Below are 23,553 nucleotides of genomic sequence, written 5' to 3'. Positions count from 1 at the left end.
GTGTGCACGCACACACACACACACCAGGAGGTGAGGAAGAGCAAGGAGTGATTCTCTCCCAAGGTTTCAGAGGGTGCATGATCCTGCTAATACCTTGAAAGAGGACTTCTAGCTTCCAGAACTATGAGACAATAAATTTCTGCTGTCTTATCCCACCCGGTTTGTGGTACCCGTGCAGCAGCCTTAGGAAACCAGTACAATGGTTTTCCTGGCCTGGGGTTCTGAAACAATGGGGTTGGGGTGGGCATGGTTCTGTGCCCATGTTGGGGATTGCCACACCATGACCCAAGGTGACTGATGGGGGCCGACTCATTAGAGGGCTGGGCTAGAGCTTCAGCCACAATGTTACCAAGCACACAATGTTACCCTGGGGTCAGGAAGAGATGGTCCCACCCATCAGGGTCAACGGAACCTGCAGAAAATCTACAGAAAGCTTCAGAAAGTTGAGCAGTATTTCCTCTTTATTCTCACACGATGATAAAAGGCCTTTATCAAGAATGACATATTATTGCCCAACGGTCAGGATGCAGGTGGCAGTGAAAAGGATTCTTAGGAAATTTCCCCTATGTCTGTCGGGTGTGTGAAGCACTCTCGTGTGAGGACGGGAAGCTTCTGATCCCCCGGTAATATTCGCCTCTCCTTAGGAAGCTCTCCACTCCTACCCTTCCATGTCCTTTCCTCCAGACAGCGGCTCTAGATAAATCTTCCCACTGCACCAAACACTTGGCCTCTGAGTACAGCCACACGTCATCAGGGGCCTGGGGTCCTCCATCAAGGCTCGGCTGAGTGTAGGACACCGCGCACCTGAAAGAGAAACCAGCCCCACGCATCGAAGGCAGGTGGTCCAGCGAAGCAGAGGGGCTACTGCAAACATCCTGCCCGCTTTAAAAACAGCAGGCCAGGAAAGAAAGTCCCTTCTTACCTGGAATAGAGAAATCCGGATATTTTGGCAGCAGCCCTTCATGCAACAAAACTTTTGGAGGAGGAGTAGGAGGAGGTGGTGTGGACTTAACTCCATATATTCTAAAGTAAGAACAAAAGTCATAGTTATTCCTTTTACTGATAAAAATAAGTATAATCTATGCAGGTCCCATATGAGCACAGTATATTCATTTCTGATCCTGACAATTTACCTTCAAGGATCATCATCTCCATCTTACAGAACAGAAAACTGAGGCCACAAGAGCCCCACTCCCAGCAGTGTCCTACCATCCTTTCTTCAGCAACCTTGAGCCTCAGGTCGTGGGTGGGGGTGGGGGGCCCTGTTGGTTTTTACTCCCAGCCTCTCGCTGCAAACCAGCAAAGGCCAGAAGCAGGGATCCTGGAGCTTGTTGGGTGCAAGTGGGGAGCTGGGGGGCAGGATGTGGCTTCCTACTTGGAAGTCCCGCAATTATAAACATGGCCGCCTTGCAAAAACAAATCAGACACACAAAAAAATCAGTCCTAGCTTTGGGCTGGGGGCATCTAGAAACCCTGATCGGCTCTTCCCCTGGTTCCGGCTTTCTGCAGTTACCACCCTAGCCAGACTTACTTCTCATATGGTTTCAGGTGTGCTTGTTTGGCCCGCTCCATGAGGTCCAGGAAGTCCCTGTAGCAGTTTCTGGCCATGACGGTGTACCGCGTGGAGCAGCCTAATTCAGTGACCCTGGCTCTCGGCAGGTAGCCTGCCCAGCCGGGGATAGGGGGCTCATGGAGAGGTTTCTTTATATTCTTGCATTCTGTGAAAAAGATGTCATGCTTCCTTGAGGGCTTTGAGAAGCCATCCAGTGGGCGGCACTCCCAAGCGAATCAGCATCCCAACAATCAGCCCTGGGGAGAGCCCTAGGCCCTGAGATGTGATGAGGACAGCTACCACTGGTTGGTTTATTCTGTGTGTCTGCGTTTGGTGGGGATTTACATAGGCTCTCTCTCTCATCTCATTGTCTTATAAACTCTAAGAAGTCGGTGCTATTATCACCAACACTTCCGTGGAGCAGGACATTGAGACCTCAGAGAGGTGAAGAGAATCTTGGCCGAGTCACAGAGCAAGGGAGTGACAGGGCCAGGATTTAGACCCGCGTTTCTCTGATTCCCGTTATTGCTCTTAAACGGATCCCACTCTTTTCTCAGACTAACAACAACAACACAAAAGCTTCAGGCATTTGATGCTCCTTGATGATTTAACTAAGAGAATCAAGAGAAGCATGTAGGTCAGGAAAAAGCACATCACACCTAGCTCTGGCCGCCTGGTGGGCTGACCTTCTGCAATTTTACATTTGTGAGATGAAAGATAACTGCCTGCCCTCTGTCTCCTCCAGTTGCTGTAAGAATTGAATTAGACCAGAGAGTCCCAGAACCTCAGAGTTGGAAGGCACCCTAGGGAGTGTCTAGTCCATCCTTCCCTGCCTTAGATGAAGGAACTGTAGCCCAGAGATGGGAAGTCACCTGCCCTACGTCACACAGCAAAGAGTCACAGAGCTGGGCTAAAGCCCAAACTCTTAGGCTGGTGCTTCTTATAAATGGCTGGGAAATTTCCAAAGCATGACAAACATGTGAGTTGCCATGTATTGAAAAGTCCCCAGTTACAGTAATAATAATAAAGGTAATCAGTCCTTTACTTTTCCTGTTGGGTGTTAGACCTTAAAAACCAGCTAGGATAAATCACTGTTTTGATGATTAACATTATACAGTCATATCATCAGCTGTTTTTTTTCACTATTATTATGGTTGTTATTCAGTGCAAAACCCCTTCCTGCCCAGCTAGCACCTGGAGGAGCTGGGTTCAAACCCCAAGTCTGACCTCAGACAAGGGACACTATGCTCAAGTGGGAATAATAGTATCGACTTCATATGGTTGTCATGGGTGGTTAATGAAATAACGATGCTGGGCACAGAGAAAGCAACTAAAAAGCCATAACTACTGAGACCACAGGGGCTTCCCAGGTGGCGGTAGTGGTAGAGAACCCGCCTGCCAATACAGGAGACATGAGAGATGTGGATTCAATCCCTGGATCAGGAAGATCCCCTGGAGGAGGGCGTGGTGATGTGCTCCAGTATTTTTTGCCTGGAGAATCCCATGGACAGAGGAGCCTGGTGGGCTACAGTCCCTAGGGTCAGAGTCGGACACGACTGAAGCGACTTAGCACACATGCACACTGAGACCACAGCTGCTCTCTGAACCTCCGTGATGACCACCCAGGGAGCTGAGTACCAGAACCCTCTTCTCCAGCTGTCTCCCTCTCCCCCTGGATATGTTTCTTTCTCCTTTTAAGCAACTGAGCCTTTCCACTTTGCATAGACGCCTGGGGATCTGGAACGGTACTCTTGGTGGCCGCTCAGTGAGCCAGTCAGGCCCTGCAATGGGGCCCAGGGTGAAGGGGGAGCCAGTGTCCAGAAGCCAGTACCCAGACTTAAGGGATGGTACTGCCGGTAATACTGGTGCAGTGTCCGCAGGACCGTCCCTTCCGAGCGGACAGGTTTCAGTTTTGGGGCAGTGGCCACAGAGCAGTGGAATTCCTCCAGCTGGTCTTTACACCGCCGTGTGTTCTCCTGGAAGATTTTCAGACAGTTGGCCATGTTGTCCTCGCTGGAGGTGCCCTGGCAGCTCAGGTAGGGCACGAAGCCTGCAAGAGTCGAAGAGGGAATCACAACCTTCAGCAAGAGATTCAGATCCTGCCCAAACCCCCAGAATCTCTGCCCAGCCCTGGCCATTTCTTCCTTGGCCGACAACGCTGCATTTCCTCAAAGGCCATGAATACAAGCCATGCTATTATTTCCACTGTGGCTGGGTCCTCCCAAGGCCACAAAAAATGACCTTGGAGTGGGGAGGGAAAGCCCGTTTCCACAAAGGCGATGACAGTAATGTTCTTTGATAGCAAAGCCCCCGATGTCAGCCCGAATGGCAAATGGGGAAAGCATTTAATGGGCCAAAATGATAGTCTGAGGAGTAATTGAAATTATTCATCTTTTTAAAGAGAAAGCTTATTTTCCTTGACACTTTCCAAATGCAATTTGGGATCTTTCTTGTCGGACCATCAGAAAATTGTGGGCTTATTAAAAGCTGAGACCTATTACACAAAAAGGTAAATTCATTATCTGTGAGACCCACCCTGAGCACAATTTTTCAGCATTTCCCACAAAATAACATATAATCATTACAATTAGTATGGGTAAAACACAACTATTTATTTAAACTGGATGCTGAATCCTAAGTACTATAATGTTGTCATAATAAGGCCATTTTTAAAAAGAACAAAGAATGAAAAAAAAACTGGTTAAGGCTTAGCTTTAAATTGCAAATAAATAAATAAATATATAAGTCTCATTATTGAAGCTCAACATTTTTGCTTTTATCCCCAGGTAAGAAAAGCTGGCCTCAGAGTTGAAGGCAGTAACCCTCACCCTCTGCACTGGCAAGAAATCTCCTCTGGAGGACTCGAATTATTAGACTGTTCTTGACAGTGCTGGAAGCCTTCCATCCACTAGCCAGGCTCCCAGTTGGACTTGGGAGATTAAAAGACATGTTGGACAATTAAAAGACAATTAAAAGATACACTAACAACATGGAGGAGACCCTAGACACCCAGGGACCTCATCACAGTGGTTCTTCTTCATCAGGGTCTACTCTGATCTGCATAGATTTTACCTGATTGTGTATATGTATGCACACACACACACACACACACACAGAAATACAAACAACCTTTATTATTATTTTTTTTTACAAACAACCTTTATTGAGTCTTGCTAAAGGCCAAGATATTTCAAATGTATGTCAGCTCCTTTAGTGAAATTGAGAATGTGAAAGATTGTTTCACATAATATTTTGGCCACTTGATGCGAAGATCTAACTCATTTGAAAAGACCCTGATGCTGGGAAAGATTGAAGGCAGGAGGAGAAGGGGATGACAGAGGATGAGATGGTTAGATGGCATCATCGACTCAATGGACGTGAGTTTGGGTAAACTCCGGGAGTTGGTGATGGACAGGGAGGCTTGGCGTGCTGTGGTTCATGGGGTCTCAAAGAATCGGACACGACTGAGCGACTGAACTGAACTGAACTTTTTATAAGGAAAGCTATGACAAACGTAGACAGCATATTAAAAAGCAGAGACATCACTTTGCCGACAAAGGTCTGTATAGTCAAAGCTATGGTTTTCCCAGTAGTCACATATGGATGTGAGAGCTGGATTGTAAAGAAGACTGAGTGCCGAAGAATTGATGCTTTTGAGCTAAGGTGCTGGAGAAAACTATTGAGAGTCCCTTGGACTGCAAGGAGATCAAACCAGTCAATCTTAAAGGAAATCAACCCTGAATTTTGAAGGACTGATGCTGAAACTCCAATAATTTGACCACCTGATTCGAAGAGCCAACTCATTAGAAAAGATCCTGATGCTGGGAAAGAATGAAGGCAAAAGGATAAGGGGGTGACACAGGATGAGATAGTTGGATGGCATCTCCCACTCAATGGACATGAATTTGAGCCAGCTCCGGGAGATGGTGAAGGACAGGGAAGCCTAGCGTGCTGCAGTCCATGGGGTCGCAAAGAGTTGGACACCACTTAGTGGCTGAACAACAACAAAGCTCCTTCAATCTTCACAATAGTCTTATTAGGAACCTATCCCTACCCCATATAGTGGGCTGAATCAATAGATCTACCCAAGTCCTAACCCCTGAAACCTATGAAGGTGAACCTATCAGGAAATAGAGTCTTTGCAGGTGTAATTAAGGTTTCAGAAATGAGATCATCTTAGATTGAGGATGGACTCCCAAATCCAATGGCTAGCTTCCTTCTAAAAGAAAGGAGAGGGTGATCTGAGAAACAAAGACACAGAGACACTGAGCCGATGGCCACAAGAAAAGTCATGAGAAGATGGGGGCAGAGACTGGAGTGATGCTGCCATAAGACAAGGAACACCAGGGCCCATCAAAGAGTGTGGTCCTGCCCATACCTCATTTCAGACTCCTGGCCTCCAGAACTGTAAAAGAATAAATATCTGCTGTTTTATACAACAGCCCTAGAAAACTAAAACAACCATTTTATAGAAATTTCTCCTTACCATACAGAGGTAAGTAACCTACTTACAATCACATAGATAATGGCCAGGAAGAGACTGGAATCCCAGTTTATTAAAATCCAAAGCTTATTCTCTTAACCAACCACTAGGACCAAGGTGAGCATGGGCAACCTTGGAATACTCTCCATGAATCTCACCTCCTGAGAATACCTGTATGTGAGAGCAGAGGGCTTCTGGGGAGCACTAGGCTCGACACCCACCGTGATGTGATTTAGTAAATTTTCAGTAGCCCAGAAGGCTGAGAAGGAGAAGCCTTCGGATAGAGTGACTAGTTCTGCTGACTTGCCAAGGGCTGAGGGGTTTCCTGGGATGCAGGACTTTCAGGGCTAAAACTGTGACCGTTCCCAACAAACCAGAGTAATTGGCCACCTCCCTCTAGGGGACACAGGAAGAAATGGGACCATAAGGACAGCCCTAGTGTTTGAGAATAGCACAACTTGGAAAGAAGAGCAGAGCCTCAGTTTACTCATCTGTGTCTACCCGGGTCCAATGCATGTAAGAGACATGAGATAAGTGCTTCCTGGATACCAGACCATGTCCTGGGAGATTTGAAAGTGAAAGTGAAAGTTGCTCAGTCATGTCCGACTCTTTGCGACCCCATGGAACAGTCCATGGAATTCTCCCTAGATTATATTTCTCCACTTATCAGAACACAGTGATCTGCCATCTTCAACAATGGAGCACTTTCAACAGGTCTCTTAAACGCTAAAGTGCCTTACTGGCCCATTAAACTGGTCAGACATGGATAACGGGGCAAGGAAGAGACAGAAATGGTCCCTCTGCTGGGCCCGTCACCACTTACCACTGTAGCCTGGTGTGATCGGCATCTGTCTCATGAAGGTCTTGGAAGACTCCATGATTTTGCTCTGTTAATGAAGGGAAGAGGGAATGAAATCATCTCATCGGAAGTCCCTTCCTAGAGAACTCACTGCACATGTGCCAGAGCCCTTGGGAGTAAAACTAACCTTGCCAGGGAATTGGGACAGAGAGAAAGCACTGGCATTAGCCAAGGATGCCACTAAACATTCAATGCGCAGGATATAATGAAGAATTAGAGTAAGCTGTGGCTGGAGTAAGCTGTGGCTGATCGCTCTTGCCATCAGAAGTCTCTAAAGTTGGCATGGAGTCCAAGCTGTGGTTGCGGAGGGCAGCAGGTGGGGTACCACACAGCATCAGTTTACATGGATGCTGTCTCCAGGGCTAGACCCCTTCCTCCTTCCGGGATGGCCTGTGCTTGCCTTAATACAGGCCAGGTCCTGCATCTGGCATCTACCCTGACCAGCCAGTTAATCTCAGAAATGATGCCTTCGTGGCCAGGACAAATGGCCTCAGGGGTAGAGGAGAGGGTCTCCATCAGGGTATACTCAGCAGCGATGGGAATTTTAATAGTTCAGACATTCACTTGCCACCACACAGCTGAAGACAGGACTGCATTCCTGCCATTTCCTTCTCCAGGGGATCTTTCCCAACCAGGGATCGAACTCTGGTCTCCAGCACTGCAGGCAGATTCTGTACCATTTGAGCCACTAAGGGAAGCCTTGTTAAATCCTCACCGCTGCCCTAAGGGTTAATTTCTATTTCAGTCCCGGTTTTACAGATGATAAAAGCACAAAGAGGTTAAGAAACTTGTTTGAAGATTTCTGAGTCCAAGGAGGTCAGACGGTCTAAAGTCTGGGCGCAGGATTGGTGGTGGTGGTGGTGGTTTAGTTGCTTGCGGACTATAGCCTGCCAGGCTCCTCTGTCCACGTGATTTCCTAGGCAAGAATACTGGAGTGGGTTGCCATTTCCTTCTCCAGGGGATCTTCCCGACCCAGGCATCCAACCCACGTTTCCAGCGTGGTAGGCAGATTCTTCACCGCCGAGCCACCTGAGAAGCCCGGTGGGGACAGGAGTGCGTGCGCGTGGTTGGGGATACGGCGGCGATCTGCGCAGGTGGGTGATGGGCTGCTCACCACTACTGGAGGCCTGCCTGGAGGAGGCAGAAGGGAAGAGGCTAGGGAGGAGCTACGCTGGGGGTGGGGCCGGAAAACCAATCAGAAAGCGCGGACACCCCGCTTCCCCACCCTTGCCCCACTCCAGGGTCCTCACCTGGGCCGGCCTGGATCACAGCCCCACGGGGTCTCCTACCCACTCCTGGCCTCCACCGGAGCACCCGGCCTCCCGGCCTTTGTGCGCTCACCCCAATCGCGGGACTAAGGGAGGAGAAAGGGGGCGGAGTCGCACCCCCAGCCTGCCCCTCCCCCTTCCTCAGCTTTCTACCTCTCGACTGGAAGCCCCGCCTGGAATCAGAGGAGACTCGCTCAGCGTCCGCTCTTGGGGTAAAATCCAGGGATTTTCCCAGCAAGGATTTTGCCTCCGAAGCTGTTCTCTGTTCAGGGTACATGGTCTCCCGCAGGTGAAGCCGCTCTGGGTGTGGAAATTGGGCCGGGGAGTGCAGTAAGGAATCCGTCTCAAAGCCAGCTTTTCTTATGTGGACACTGGGGAGCCTGGGCTTGGGGGAGAGGATTGGTGGGAACAGGCCTTGGCAGGGGTAGGGGGAGAAGCCTGGGAGGGAAGCCAAGGCTCTGTCCAGGCGGCTTCCCTTGGGCTTCTTACACCCCTGCACCCGCAGCCTGGTGTCCCTTACTAGGAGAATCTCCAGGCGGACCAGGACAGGTAAGCGTGAGAAGGGGACCAAACACCCAATGAAGGATGCTGGGCAGGCAGTACCATACTCCTTCTGACCAGCCTCATTTTATGGGAGCTGAACTTTCACACTGGATTGAAACCAAGATGCCCACTGTGTGACCCAGACCAGGGACTGCATGGCCTGAACAGACTGCCAGTTCCAGCTTTCCCTCTACAGATGAGGAAACCATCCAGACAGCCTGATGGCCCTCCTTTCACAATACATGTTTCACTCCACCTCCCAGACCTCCCCGCCTCTCCTCAGGGCCACTGAACTTCAGATGAAACCTCAGTGGAGCTACCCCCTTAGGAAGAACCCATACCGTGATGCTGGGAAAGACTGAAGGCAGGAGAAGGGGATGACAGAGGATGAGATGGTTGGATGGCATCACTGACTCAATGGACATGAGTTTGAGTAAGCTCCAGGAGATGGTGAAGGACAGGGAAGCCTGGTGTGCTGCAGTCCATAGGGTCACAAAGAGCGGGACACAACTTAGTGGCTGAACAACAACAGGATCCTAGGGCTCACCTCTGGCTATCCAGAAGTTTTAGAGCCATCTCTGGATGGAGGTTGACCCAGACTTAGAGTCTGGAATAAACACAAAACCCTAGATTCAGCAGCCAGCTTGGTGTGCCTGCTGGGACACCAGAGGACAAGCCAAGTCATCCATCCTTGGCCTTTTGCTTTTCTTTTTACATGACTTTCCTTTAGGTGCAGTGGAGTTGCCAGTGGGCACTGTGGTTTTTCTGCCTTCTTTCTGGTGGGGCTGCTTTCTTTGGCTTCAAGAGAAAGGGGGCTAATGGATGTTGAAGGTTTGGTTCCCAGTAAACAGAGGAGCCAGTCTTATGGTGTGTATGCTTAGTCGCTCAGTTGTATCCAATTCTGAGCGACCCCATGGACTGTAGCCCACTATCTATGGGATCCCTAACTTGTCAGTCATTCAACATTTATTAATGCCTGCTGTGTACAAAGGAAATCCTTTGACAGTTCTTCTTCTAAGAAACTTGAACCTCAGATAATATGTCAGAAGCAACTGACTAATGGGTCAAGATAATAGACCTCTCTGCCCATGGAATTTTCCAGGCAAGAATACTGGAGTGTGTTGCCATTTCTTCCTCTAGGGGATCTTCCCAACCCAGGAATCGAATCCATGTCTCCTGTGTCTCCTGCTTTGCAGGCAGATTCTCGACCTACTGAGCCATCAGGGAAGCCCGTCTTATTGGAGTGAAAGTTAATAAAGCTTGTAACACCTAAGAAAGGACATGAAAATCAACTTCCACCCGAGATGGGGTAAAGGGGAAGGTCAGTAAGTAGCTATAATTCCATTTACAAATTTAATGAAAAAAAACAAAAACAAAAAGTCCAGGCCACATGAGATCCAGAGTTTTGCTTTATTAGACATCTGTGAAGAAGAGTCTGCAGATACAATCAAATTGTGAACTGTTGCAAAGTTCTGTGAAGTTTTAATTTATCCTTTAGTGAACAGACCCCAATGGCTGATATTTTAGAATATAGTTCCATATTCCAAGCAGATGAGAGATGTGATGTTATGGCCAACAACTTTTATACTAGTCATCCACTTAAGCCGTTTCCCAGCATAAATATGCAGTTTAATCACAGCTATTTCATCTCTACAATGTGTGATTCGATCTTCAACTAATAATGCATTTTGACTCCTGTTTATATTGGTGCATGCGATTCTTTGCCACTCTGGCAATTAACCAGACCTGGACTCTAAAAGCTAAACTTGATCTAAATAACATTCTAGGGGTAGGGCAGGCTCTGTAACATGGACTCGTCTTAGCCATCAGTCTGCAAAAGCACTTGTATGTCTCTTTTTTCCTACGTGTCTGTCTGTAACTTGTCTGTCATTCAACATTTATTAATGCCTGCTGTGTACAAAGGAAATCCTTTGACAGGTCTTCTTCTAAGACACTTGAACCTCAGATAATATGCCAGGGACAACTGAGTGATGGGTCAAGACAACAGGCCTTTTAGAAACTTTCTAAGATGAGAAAATGTGCCCAAATGTACCCATCCAGTGCTCTTACTCTAGAATATTTGGGGGGGGAGGGCGTGGAGAAGGGAGAGATGGATCTGAGGATTCTAAGTGTGATTATTAGGACTGCATCTCTGAGGCCAGAAGAAAACCCAGTAAAATCATCACCCTCTCTCCATTATCTTTTTGCCAACATTGCAAATTTCAACCATTTCTTTGAAGAGAAATAGTGGACAAGGAGACATCCTTAACACAAGGTGGGAAAGGCCTTGCATTAGCCACAAAAAGGACTTGACTCTATTACTCACACTTAATCCAGTAGGAAGGCTGAATTTGTGTACTACCTGATTCCTTCCTTTGATTCTAGTGTCCTGAAAACATCACCATTTTGCCCTCAGAGTGATTGCATTGCCCCAAAACGAGAGGTTGACAACCCTGCAGGACACATTTTTTGGAGGTTGCTCTACACAGTCATGTGGCTTACAGAGCCAGACAGTTCAGCTCTCAAAGACAGGACAGGAGAATCAATACATTATTATGCTTCTTTAAATATAAACTGTGAACCTTTGGGAAGGATGTGCATGTGTAGAAAGCTCTGATGAAGCTGTCGATGCATCTGGTCTATTTCTTAGAGGACTCTGACCCTAGGCACCTCTGTCTATTGTTGAGTCTACACACACAGTCCATAGCTTAGCATCAGTACAAATTAAGCATGGTCAAGAAATGAAGCCATGGAAAATTAAAGGCAGCAATGTCATCAACAAAATTCAATGAGCATTTTCCCTTTTTTCTTTTTTAACAAGAAAAGCACATTGTAGAAATCAAGATTCTGTACAATTTTCTAATATTATATGTACATAAAATTATATTATAACTCAATTGAAAAGTCTTGTTTGTAGAGTATGGCTGGCAACACCAAAGAATGACCCATAACATTAAGCTTTTGAAGCAGAGCAGGCAGCAAGAGGACCCTAGTGCACACACCTTCGTGCCTGGATGCAAAACCCGGCTCCTAAGGATGTGTCTAGCATTCTCCAGTTCTCTGGTGTGTTCGTGTTTCACATTCTAGTAGGGAATTCTGCAGCAAGCGATGTGAAAAAGGAGACACGTTAAAATGAAATTGGAAATGCTGTTTAAAATCTGCATATGATAATGGGCTGTGATCATGGGTTTGTGAATCCAACTCACATTCAAAGTTAGTGGCTCAACCATCTTCCCCTCTTTTATTATGCATGCCTCCAGTGATTTAAAACCGACTGAACTCCAGCAGGTGGAAAAGACAGCTTTGACAGATCAGACGGGCTGTGAGTCAGGTTCTGGATTCTTTTCCTGCAGTTGGCTCCTGAAAGTGGAAGGCTGGCTTTGCAAGTGGGGAAGGATGGGGAGCAGGCACACACACTAGTTGGCTCATCTGCCCCATTCTTCAGCTGCCTTTCTTCCAATCTCTTTCCTCCCAGCTCCTGCCATCCCCAAGCCAGGTGGAGCTCCAGCCCCACTCCCTAGAGGGCAAGGGGTGGGCTCCTGGCCCTTCACTTGTAGATCCTCCCCCTCAAGGAACCTAACCAGAGGCTGCAGTCCGTGCCCCAGCTTTCAAAAAACCTAAAGTTGGGAGTTTTCAGATTCCAATTCAGCCACAGTCCCCTGCGGCATTTACTAAACATTGCAGATTTGGGTTCCCTCTCCAAGACTCGAGTTCATAAAAGGGAGAGGATCCAGGAACCTGTTTTTAAGAAGTCCCCAGGCAGTTCTTGCAGGGGAGATCCACAGATCTGCTTTGAACAAAAACAAAAACCAGCTTCATTCGTTCAGTATCGATCTCCGAATGCCTGTAGGTAGAATCTTCAGTTCAAGTTTAGAAACGGAAGATTTTAATGAAATATTTTGTAGAACAGATTCTCTGCCTGTGTATCACTAATGTAGTCTTCCCCAAATGTGGAATTAAATGGCCAAAAACTCTTAGGGAGATGAGGGCGAGCCGGGAGGAGGGAGTTAGTTGAAAATATGTGTGCTCATTGAGGAAAGGGGCTGTTTCAAAGCCTGTTCCCGTGTTCGCGCCCAGGCTTGGTGATGTGAACAAGGCAACTTGCGACTTCATTTTCTCACACAGAATCCTACTGAGGTTAACTTGAATTACTTATGAATTCAGAATTCAGGATTTGGCCTTTGGGGAGTTCTTTCCCAGCATATAAATAACCTGGGATATGTCAGTAGCTCGATATCCATTTCCCTCGAAGCAAATTTTCACCTGCCGAAAAGCTGAGGCGTCAGTGCTCCCACTCACAAATCCTCGCGGATTAGCTGAAGCTGCAGTTATTCTTCACTGAGCCTATTTGGAAGTTAAATTATGAGAACCTAAAATAGTGCCCAGTGTAGGCAGGCTTCTCCCACCGGCTTAAAAAACCCTCCAAGCTCCCACTGAGTCACCACTTTCAATCACATGATGATGAAAAGGAATTAACTGCAGATGGGTGGTATTTTATATGGACTGCCATCCAAAATACGTAAAAAGGAAAGTCTCAGAGAGATGAAGAGTCTCCTCTTGGCTCAAAGATCTTATTTCAAATCTGGAAAGGTTGTGATAGGGCATCCTAAGTTCTACGGAAGGGAGATCTCTTCAACCCCAGCCTAATCACTGCTGCAGAAATGTACTGATTCCCTTGTCAGGTGGGCGTTTCACCACTTTTTACCTGTGAACACTAGCTGCTCTTCTAGGATGCTCAAATTTCGTATTCCCCAACCTCCATCTTCACTGCCGACAGTTTTTCTGACTCCAGTGTGCCCTCAGAAACATCCCCTAATTATGTCTAGCCCTGGCTGTTCTCATCTTCCCCGCTGGAATTCAGATGGGTGATGGCAAGGGTCAAGGGCAGGGAAAGAACAGTCAGGGTTGAGGTCAGCAGATGCGGGTGAGCCAAGTCCAAGGAGGGGACCGGTGGCGGGGAGGGCTGGTTAGTAATTTAAGAAGTCGATCCCAACCTTGACACTCTTGGAAGTGGCTATATCAATGGCCGTGGCCTTGATCTCGGTGTCCCCGAACTGCATGAGGGTCTGGATCTCCCTGCGGGCGGGCACGTTGGTACTGCTGGCCCCGGTGAGATCCAGGCGCAGCGTGCCGCACTTCTTCACCCCGGGGTCGGTGATGAAGCTCACGTCGTCCAGCTCGGAGCTGTAGATGTTGATGACGATGACCAGCTGGGAGGGCTTGGCCGGGGTGTAGCTGCGCTTGACCAGCTCGCCCAGGGCCACGGACTGGTCGGCGGAGATGAACTTGTCGAAGACGTCGGTGCACCAGCGGGTGCCGTCCTTCACCAGCAGCTTCTCGGGCGGGTGCTTGCCCTCCACGTAGCGGTTCAGCACGCCCACCCCGTACGTGAGTGGGGACCGGCGCACCTTGATGACCGCGGGGTCCAGGCCGAAGAGGACGGCGCCCTTGAGGATGGTGAGGCCCACGTCCTGGGGGATGATGACGCGGCACTTGTCGCCGAAGGCAGCCTGCACCGCCTGCTGCAGGAGGGGCGCCTCGGCGAAGCCGCCCACCAGGAAGAGGAACTTGACTGTGGACACCTCCGGCTTCTGAAACAGGTCCCCTGAAAGGGAAGAGGAGGGGACAAGCAACCTGTCACCAAGAGCCAAGGGGGACTGGGTGGCCTGAGAAGGCGGGGAATGGACCAACTGGAGGACACTCTTGGTCTGAACTCAAACAGAATACTTTTGTAGAGCTAGTCCTTTAAGGAAAGGAGGTTTGATGGGCTTCCCTGGTGGTCCAGTGGTTAAGAATCCGCCTCGCAATGCAGTGGACACCAGTTCGATCCCTGGTCCAGGAAGATCCCACCTGTTGCAGGGCAACTAAGCCCGTGTGCCACAGCTAGGAAGTACACTCTGGAGCTTGTGCTCGGCAACAAGAGAAGCCACTGCAATGAGAAGCCTGCGTGCGCACCGCAGCTGGAGGGCAGCCCCACCCGCTGCGACCAGAGAAGGGCCTCAGGCAGCAACAAAGACCCAGTACAGCCAAAAGTAAATATATGTCTATATTACTTTTAAAGAAAGGAGGTCTGTACATCAGTATGCTCAGGAATAAAAACTCAAGCTACTGCTAAGTAGAAACTCATTTTCACAGCTAGATAGTGATCAGTTTAAGCAGTTCTTTGTTAGGTGTAAATGAATACCCCTCACCCTCTCCAAACCTGTGGTTCTCTTGAGTCAAGGCAGGCTGTCAGAAATATTATTCTTTGGTTTTCATCAAATTCCCACCCCACCCCTGGGGGTTCTGATTGGCCAGGTACAGAGTGGGAGGTGGAGGCCCTGGATACTGGAAGAGGCCTTGGTGAGTCTACTGTGTCCCCAGGTGAGGGCTCTGGTGTGTGTTTGGTGACGGGGGTGGGGATAGACCTTTGGTTTACATAACCGTTCCTCCATCCCAGCAGAGGTTATGGTTTCTAATCTATTCTGATAAAGCAAGGACCATCCCTTCACTAAGGCCAGTCACTCGATGATATACTGCTTTAGACGTCCCAGCTCTCTGACCTTTGAAGCCAGACAGAAAGCCCAGATGAGAAGGGGCTCTCAGCCACCCTCGTACATGCCCAGGCCCTGCCCACTCCTGCTGGGACCCTGACCTGTGGCGCTAAACCCTGGACCCCCTGCCATCCCAATTTCACATATACTGGTGGGTGATGCTGGAAACGCCAGTCCCCATTCTTGGCTCTGCCCCACCAAGTGGCCAAGCCCTGGCTGATCACTTACGGAGATGCTCAATGATGCTGTCGATGGTTGGCTTAAAAAGGGCATTCATGGCATCTGGACTCATCCTCAGCATCCCCTGCGAGGACCACTTGACAAAATCCACACTGTGGGGCGGGCAGAGAGAGAGTGAGAGTGTAGAAAGGATACCCAAGTCACAGGCCTTGGCAGAACAGCTGTCACATCTGAGGGGGGGAAGGGGGTCTGAAAGTCCAAAGATCCCTTAGTAATACCCTAAACCACCAGGATCTAGACCCTTAGGAGCTTAAAAGCTAAGGCACAACCTCTTCCGTTTCTCTTTACTTTGGGCTCTGGCCAACCCTCTCCTGATACAGTGAAACCCAAAATCTAATGCAAAAGACAGAGTGATAATTCAACAAATATTTACTGAGCACCTACTCAGTGCTCAGTAACCCACAACAGAACCCACAACAGGTTCTGTTGTGGACTCTGGGGACAAAGCAGGAGCCAAACTTCCCTGCTTTCGTAAAGCTCATCTTTTTAGTGCATAATCATAGCTAACACATAGATAGCACTTTCCAGGTCCCAGGCATTGTGCTAAGCGTATATGAATTCATTTCACCCTCACAGCAACCCTTTGAAGTAAGTGGAATTATCATGCCCATGTTCCAGATGAAAAAACTAAGGACCAGAAAAGTTGACTCACTTTCCCAAGGTCACACAGCAAGCGTGTAGGACTGGAACTCAGAGTCCACACCCCCTTCCTCCCTCCCATCAACATCTTCTACCCCCTAGACTGTCCTGAGCCAAACGTGAGCCCGACTCACTTGCTCTTCCTCAAGGCGTGCTCCACGCTGTGTCCCCGGAACTTCTTGTAGTAGTCAATGAAGGAGAAGGGCAGGGTGATGTTCAGTGGGTTAGTTCGGTCTGGGGCAGCCGCCCTTTTTCGAGACTCAAATGCAATCATTAAGTCAACCCAGGCCGCAGGACGCTTAATTTTAAATTGCTCAATAAAATCCTCTCCGAATATCTTACACAGAAGCTTTTCGAATTCATAGTCTACTCCTAAAGATCCATAGGGTCCACCTAGGTCAAGAACAAAATGGGAGAGCACTCTGTTAAAAATAGAAACAGAATCCGAAGTCTGAGTAGCAGCCTACCCTGGGTTTTGCCAAAGACAGTAGCCCAAATGTGGGCCCACTTAGCCAGCAGACCGCAGCTGTGTGTTTTTACTTACTCTTTAAAACCCTTAGGTTCTTCTTATTCCACAAGGGAAAACTTTGCTATAAAAATCACTCGTCAACCATTGGTTTAAAATTATTTACATTTTAAATAAAATCAATGCATTTAGCTAATTGGGAACATCGTGGTATTCCTTCCCAAGAAATCTAAGGACTGAGTCTGTGAAGCCAGCAGACCTCACCAAGTCCTTGTGATCTACTAATTACTCATCCTTTCCATCCCCACTAAAAGGACAAGCATGTTCTTTGGTTTTGGTGGTCTCATCCTGGGATCTCCATGGAAAACTTAGCCACAGCACCAAATCACAGGTGATGATCATGGCCAGGATCTGAAACAGGCTCACTTTAGGCCCGGACCCAAGTTATGGCAGTTTGTGTTTAAAGGCCATTTAATGGCATTTTGCTGTCTGGTCTCACACATCCATACTGCTCATAATCTCACGTGCTGATGGCACTGAAAGAGTGAGATGCTGAGAGAAATCAGAAATGAGTAAAACAGCTCAGGTATGAGAAAATTAGCCATTTCCCTCATTTTCTCAGGCTTACCTGTTGCTTTGTACAGTTCTTTAAGATGTCCCTCTGGTAACCGTATCTGATGGACTGTCAGGTCCACGGTGCCGCCGCCACTGTCCACCACCACATACTTGTCACCTGGTACAAAACAGCCATCCTTTATACAGACCACTTGTCCACTGTGTCCTGGAACAATCTGGCAGGTGATGACGGGGTACCCAGCTAAGCTCCATCAACACCCATTAGTACAATGGTTTTGCTAATTAGGAGCACAGCAAGTTATTCATGACTAAAGAGAATGAGATAATGTCTGCCCAGAAATGCCAGTTAGCATGGACTGTGAACACAGACGAATGAATCTTTAAGACTAAAGCATTCATGTCACACGACACCGCAAACCTGGCATGTACAAATTGACAACTTCCTGCCAAGGTAACAGCACCATCGAATGACCTGCTGTTTATAACACAAGGCTTACCCTGGAACTGGTGAGTTCCAGCTCCTATTTTTGTTCTGAAGAGCCTATATGGTTTTAGAACATGCAAAATTACAGCTCCAAAAAGAGCTCTCCCTGGGCAAGCAGGTCTGTAAAACCGATTTGGAACATTTTCCAAAAGTGTAAAAAGAACAAATAGGAATGCATTTTTGCCAACACACACACACACACACACACACACACAGCAGGGGCAAAGGACATTCAAGGACACTACCTTCCTCCAGCTCAGACCAGATTTCTCCTATGACATTCTCCACCAGAAAGGTCCGACTCTGCCGATTACGTCGTATGTGTTCCTTAGCTAGTGGCCAACAGAAAGAAAATAACAACGGGTGAGAAAGCATGAAAGAGCCGCAGTCCCTTTAGTCAGTGGAGGTGAGAGAGCATGGGAGGTTTGGGAACAGAACATTTGGTGATCTTGATCAGAATGATTACATAAATACAACATGGGGAATGACAAAGCCAGCTCTTCCACAGCAAGGAGCTATTTCCACCGGCCTCCATCTATTCATCTGCCTGGAGCTAGCCAGTGCCCTGCTGAAAAGCTCACCGTGGTGAGATTCCCTTCCTCCAGGAACCGTTTCAGGGGAATGGAAATAAAATAGGTCAGTTTCCTGGCTCTGCTGCCCTAGGGAGGAAGCTGTCTGCCAAATGGCCTGCAGTGCGCTTGGTTAAATAATTTCACATCAAGGAACTTGGTCTGATACATGGAATGCGGGGTATGTTTTCCTATCTGGGTCTGGGATAAACCGGCCTGGAGCCCTTTCCAGACTCAGTTGAAGTCGATATGCTCTTCCGCCACAAGGTGGCGCGGCTGAACCTAGCGAAGCCGGCGCCGCCTTTTTCCCCCGCACAATGCGGGACAACCTAGGGGTGGCTGGGGTACTCAGTGGCTGTGATGCCTTGCATGGGTATTTAATCTCCCGCTGGCTCCCGACAGCCCCTTGAGACGGACAGGGCCCAAATCATCGTCCTGTGCTCAGATGAGGAAACCAGGTCAGGGAGGTCAAGGGACTTGGCGTTCCCACAACTCTGTCTTGCAGCCTGAAATGAACCCTCAGACGGTGGACCCCCTGCCTTTGAGACTTAACAATTTAGAGTGAAGTCTGAAAACGCTGAATAGGAATGTTAAGAGGAGGGAAAGATGCTGTGAGAGGGAGCCTGGGAAGCACCAGAGCACAGGCACGATGGGAATTGGGGCAAATCACTTAACCTTTCTCGGCTTCAGTTCCCTCATCCATAAAATGGGATGATACTACCTGGCCCAAGCTCCACGCAGGCTGAGCAGGGACTGGCCCTCTGATTTGTTGTCAGCACCCACTGTGACACCAGGCACACAGTAGGTGATGAGGAAGGCAAAGCACCAAGTATGAGACAGTGAACTCAACAAATGACCCCCACCATGAACAGTTCAGAGCAATCCTGGTTTTAAAGACAAAGGCTCTAATCCACCACTCTGCGCCCCACCAAATCTTTAGTCCCTCAGCCCTACAAATCCATCTGCTGCTTGTTATCCAATAAAGGACCCTTGACCCTCCAGCTTCCTTCAGCAAGGAGCACAGTGTTCACAAGGCTGCATCTCCTCTGGGGATTAGAATGACAAACATCAACATCGGGCCAGCCTTAAGCTCCTCAGGCCGTCCCTGATTAAAGAGCTCCGGCAGGCCTGGGGTGGTGGGGGGTCCCAGGACTCAGGGCTTCTCTCCTATGCCCAGCTCCAGATGAACTTACATTGAACACTTTGCAGTGGGGACTGACTTTCCAAAACAGCCTAGGTGGCCAAGAAAATGGCATGTGTAAAAAACGGCTAAGTGAGGCTAATAAAACATGTTTTGAGCACTCAGAAAATCCTGTTTTTCAGGCAAATATGCCCAAGATTGTGAAAAATGTAGCCTTTACTAATATCGTTAAGTCCTTTTGGAGTCGAATAATACCAACAGTAAACCCTGCAGTGCTGGAGACAGAGTCTATCAGGGAGGGGCATCAGAGGGCAGAGAATGGCCCAAGGTGGGGGGGCTCAGGCTACTGATGCCATCCTGGGTACCCCCTGATTAAGCACTCTGCCAGGCCTTCCCACACAGCACTCTGTCCTTCTGGGAGGGAGGTTCTCAGCAAAAAGCAAGGTTAAGATGGAACCCCTGCCTCACTGACCCTCTGAGGGGTGGTAGCCAACAACATGAGGATTTCAAAAACCAAAGACACTGCTCTGAGCACAGAAAACAACAGCAAATTCCACAAGGCACAGGGCACAGACATGGAGCAGTGTGGGCATGATAGAATACATTAAAGGAAAGAGAGACAAAAACTCCTGAGCTCCTGGGAAAGGCAGGCATTCTAACGGGTCCTCCTATGTGAATGTTGTGCTTAAGAAGTCTCAAGGAGAGCTGTGCTCAATCAGCTAATTCTGGCATGAGCGGCTGTCTATGAACAATTGAGTAAGGATCAGTATATGAAATAGCCCAGTCAGACATTCCTCTTTTTTCCAATTAAAACAATGATCCTGAATATTTAAAATGTGAATGCATTGGGTTTAGTCAGCAGTGAGGCTAGCCTTGTGAGAAAAAGGCAACTCGAGCCCCGAGACTTGGAGGGAAGCCTGTTTCCGTTCGCTCTGGGTGAATCAGATCCAGGCGGCGAACACATGGCCCTGGCAGGCTGAGGGGGCAGCAGCCTGGTGACAAGTGAACTTCCTGCCACTGTCTCATCGCTCAGGTTCACAGACTCCTCCATCCTAGGTTAAAAATGAAAAGCATGGCCGCTGGGGCAGAGTCACCTTGTAAAGAGGAAGAGAGCCCTGTCTGGACAGGAATGTGTGCCCGCCAAGGGTGAGCCTGGGGCCCAGTGTCCCAGGCAGTGCAGAAACAGCCTTCAAGCTGAGGATCAAGGAAAGCTCAGGACTAACTGGTGACAGTTCTCACTCATGTCATCCCTGTCCTCCTCCAGGACCTGGGCCTTCCAGGGCAGGATGGAAGTGGGTTGCAGTGATGGCGGTGGGGGGGGCGGGGGGGCGGCGGAGGCGGGGGTTGCCCTTGAAGTCCTCACTTGGGCAGAGAGCTCAGAGCTGGGGTGCACAGTGCCATCCCCCACAGCTCCTTAGCATCCGTGTTCACCCATGTGGCTCTAACTGCCCAGGGTATCTGCAGACACCATGGCCCTGGACAGATCTAAAGAGCCCTACATTCCAGGGAAACAGTTCTGAGGAGCAAGCTTGTGAGCAACTTGCATATAGGTCAATATCAGGTTTTTCCACAAATTGTCACAGAATTTTTGGCCAACCCAATATTGGAGAGAAAAAAGGCCCTTAAAATGCCCAACCTGGGTTTCCCTGGGCAGTGCTCCTTCCCACAGTTAAATGAGCGTCAACCCCTCAGGGAAAGTCCGCCCTTTTCACCTCTAGCCTCAACTCTCGCCAGGTTTATAGTTAAGATTCACAATGAGCACATCACATACAAAGTGGCCCCAATGAATGAGTCAGCAATAAATCAACAGTCTTAATGGAGGCATTAATAACAGGCCAGTGGAATTAGATTAAGAATCAGTTAATAGGAAAGACTTAAAAGCCGAGTAAAATGCATGGCCAAGAGCCACTCTTGGACTGCTCTCACGTTCTTGGGAGAGAAGGGTCCTCCCCTTAGGCACTAGGGTTGGTGATGAACAGCGGTAGCCACTGCTGAGTTTACAGTGTCCTTGGAGGGGCCGGGTTGGGGGAGGGGGGAGCTGAGCACAGAGGTATTTAACTCCAGCCTCCTCCAGAAGCATCTTGAGGTCTCCTGGCATCTTGAGGGCTCCTGACGGCCTTTGCAAACTCTGAGGCAGAGACACATGCAGGGGGCCGGAGAGGGGCCAGCGGGGAGGGGAGAGGGGCCAGCGGGGAGGGGAGAGAGAGAGCAGGTACCCTGTGCAAACCCAGCTCCTACTGTGTCACTGGAGCTGTACCCGTTGACCGCGGCCTTGCTGCTCAGATCGGTCATCTGGTGCAGCCGCAGCTTCCGGCAGTAGATGGAGGCTGCCTCGGGCTCCAGGGCAATGATGAGCTGCTCCGAGTTCTCTGGGGAGGCCAGGCCTGCCTGGAAGACAGAAGGCAAGGCTGGGACCCCTCCGAGGACACCCCCACCTTGGGTGTGAGCACCCCCAAGGAACGGGCACTCATCCTCTGCTTGTTGGGGAAACTCCCTCCACAGGCCCCTGCAGAGCCTAAAATTGGGGGTGACTGGGTGCTGAACCCTAAGCCAGGTACCCAAACATCCCAGACTGGGCAAAGGAAAGAAAGTGAAAGTGAAGTTGCTCAGTTGTGTCCAACTCTTTGCGACCCCATGGACTGCAGCCAGCCAGGCTCCCCTGTCCATGGGATTTTCCAGGCAAGAGTACTGGAGTCGGTTGTCAGCGTACAAGTATTCTTGGCAAGTGTCAGGCTTTGTGAGCCTCAAGGCCGCCTGCATGTTTGGCCCGCTTGGCCCACAGTTGAGAAGCCCAAAGGGGCAAAGGACTCAAAACTTAGAAAACCAACCCCGGATGGAAGGGCGATCATGGACTGTTTCCGGCTCCAGAACTAAATGGCAGGACCAAGGCCTAGCAAACACCAATGGTTGGTGGCCTAGGAAACAGAAAGACCATCTCCGGGCCTCAGCTGTGCGAGAATCTGAATCTGCTATGTGGGCATCTGACCTGTTAACTCCGGAGCACCAAGGGGGCTCCAGGAGAAAGTCCCTCACCCCCACCCTGGAATCCACAGGGTCCTCAGGTCGTAGATGCGGGGAAAAGCCCACTGGCAGTTATCCTGTGCAAAGCCCCTCTCCTGTTCACAGCAGATGTGCGTCTGCCCCGTGACGCCTGGCTCGCTCCAGCCACAACCCCTCCAGGCCTCTCAAAGGGCAGCCAGGGGGCTTCGGGAACACCCCTCTGAGGCTGCGCAGAGACACAGACCGGCTTGGCCTTGACCTGGAGCACGAGGTGTGCTTGCTTGCTGAAGCTGCCCATGCGTATGGATGCCCTTGGTTGCCAACATGACGGGAAACTAAAACTAGCTCGTTCTGGCACCGCTGTGTTTGCTGTCTTTGCTGCCATTTCCGAGGGAACCCGGGATGTTCCCTGGGTGCAATATCCACTTTGGAGAAGGCCCCTGGTTCTCCCCAGGCCCCAGGAGAAGGCCCCCAGGCTCATCTTGTCAGCCAGGGTCTGCCTAACATCACACTCGTAAATGACCCATGGGGAAGAGCCAGCCTAGGGTCATGAGCAGAAGGGGCTTTGGAGGGTCAATTATTGGGCAAGGAAGGGAGGGGAGTTGAGGTTAGAAATTGCAGATACCTTTTATCCAACTCCTTCACTTTATGCAGAAAGAAACCAAGGCTTGGAGAGGTAGGGTCACCAACTGTCCTGGGTTTCCTGGGACACTGATCTCTCAGTGCCCAAACTGGGACAGTCTTAGGCTCCAGGGTAACCAACAGAAGTGAGAGTCAGCCCAGGCCCCACAGACTAGCTCTAGAACTGGTTCTGAGCTCTCCTGTTCTTAGTAATTCCAGTTACTGAAGTGGGGCCCAGGCCTCCATGCTTTGACAGAACTCCTGGGTGCCCCTAACACTCCCCTCCTGAACTGGTTTGAAGGTGCGATCTCCACTCATTTAGTCTGGGACAGGACTGCCTATACCTGCTGCCATCTGTTCTCCCGAATAACCGTATTATCCCAAATGAACCAATCAATTAGGTCTCAGATACCCTTAGCCGGCAGGTGACAAAGTCTCTACTTTGCCAAAACTAAATGTCTGCCAAGGGCAGAACCCTTCTGGAAGACTGTCCTTCACAAAACCAGATGGAACCACACGTGGCTTCACCCTCCATGGGAACCTGCCTCCTTCCTGCCTCAGTTGAGCCCAACCACACAA

General features: G+C 49.3%; 2 protein-coding genes across 3 annotated transcripts in view; both read right to left on the bottom strand.

The window, feature by feature from the left end:
- Positions 1 to 478: 478 nt before the first annotated feature.
- Positions 479 to 8,211, bottom strand: SPMIP5 (sperm microtubule inner protein 5). 2 transcript variants are annotated; one of them, XM_005899391.2, is made up of 6 exons: positions 8,145 to 8,211; positions 6,859 to 6,922; positions 3,384 to 3,602; positions 1,532 to 1,718; positions 923 to 1,023; positions 479 to 804 (listed from the first exon to the last, which is right to left on the bottom strand). In XM_005899391.2, exons 2-6 carry the CDS (start codon positions 6,911 to 6,913, stop codon positions 659 to 661), a joined length of 708 nt encoding a protein of 235 aa, XP_005899453.2. In that variant the 5' UTR covers positions 6,914 to 6,922; positions 8,145 to 8,211; the 3' UTR covers positions 479 to 658. The 2 variants fall into 2 exon arrangements, with proteins under 2 accessions (XP_005899453.2, XP_070219679.1); XM_070363578.1 differs by lacking the exon at positions 8,145 to 8,211 and adding an exon at positions 7,022 to 7,878.
- A 1,885-nt stretch (positions 8,212 to 10,096) lies between these two features.
- The window catches only part of HSPA12A (heat shock protein family A (Hsp70) member 12A), a 77,888-nt gene continuing 64,431 nt past the window's right edge, over positions 10,097 to 23,553 (bottom strand). Inside the window, exons 7-12 of the mRNA XM_070363234.1 lie at positions 21,570 to 21,741; positions 17,889 to 17,975; positions 17,212 to 17,316; positions 16,252 to 16,510; positions 15,467 to 15,570; positions 10,097 to 14,310 (exon numbers count right to left, since the gene is read on the bottom strand). Of these exons, the coding sequence (XP_070219335.1) occupies positions 13,673 to 14,310; positions 15,467 to 15,570; positions 16,252 to 16,510; positions 17,212 to 17,316; positions 17,889 to 17,975; positions 21,570 to 21,741 (1,365 nt within the window). The 3' untranslated portion in view covers positions 10,097 to 13,672. The remainder of the gene's footprint in view (positions 14,311 to 15,466; positions 15,571 to 16,251; positions 16,511 to 17,211; positions 17,317 to 17,888; positions 17,976 to 21,569; positions 21,742 to 23,553) is intronic.

Source organism: Bos mutus, chromosome 26, assembly GCF_027580195.1.
Source record: "Bos mutus isolate GX-2022 chromosome 26, NWIPB_WYAK_1.1, whole genome shotgun sequence".
Lineage (NCBI taxonomy): Eukaryota > Metazoa > Chordata > Mammalia > Artiodactyla > Bovidae > Bos > Bos mutus.
This window is presented reverse-complemented; position numbering and strand designations above follow the sequence as displayed.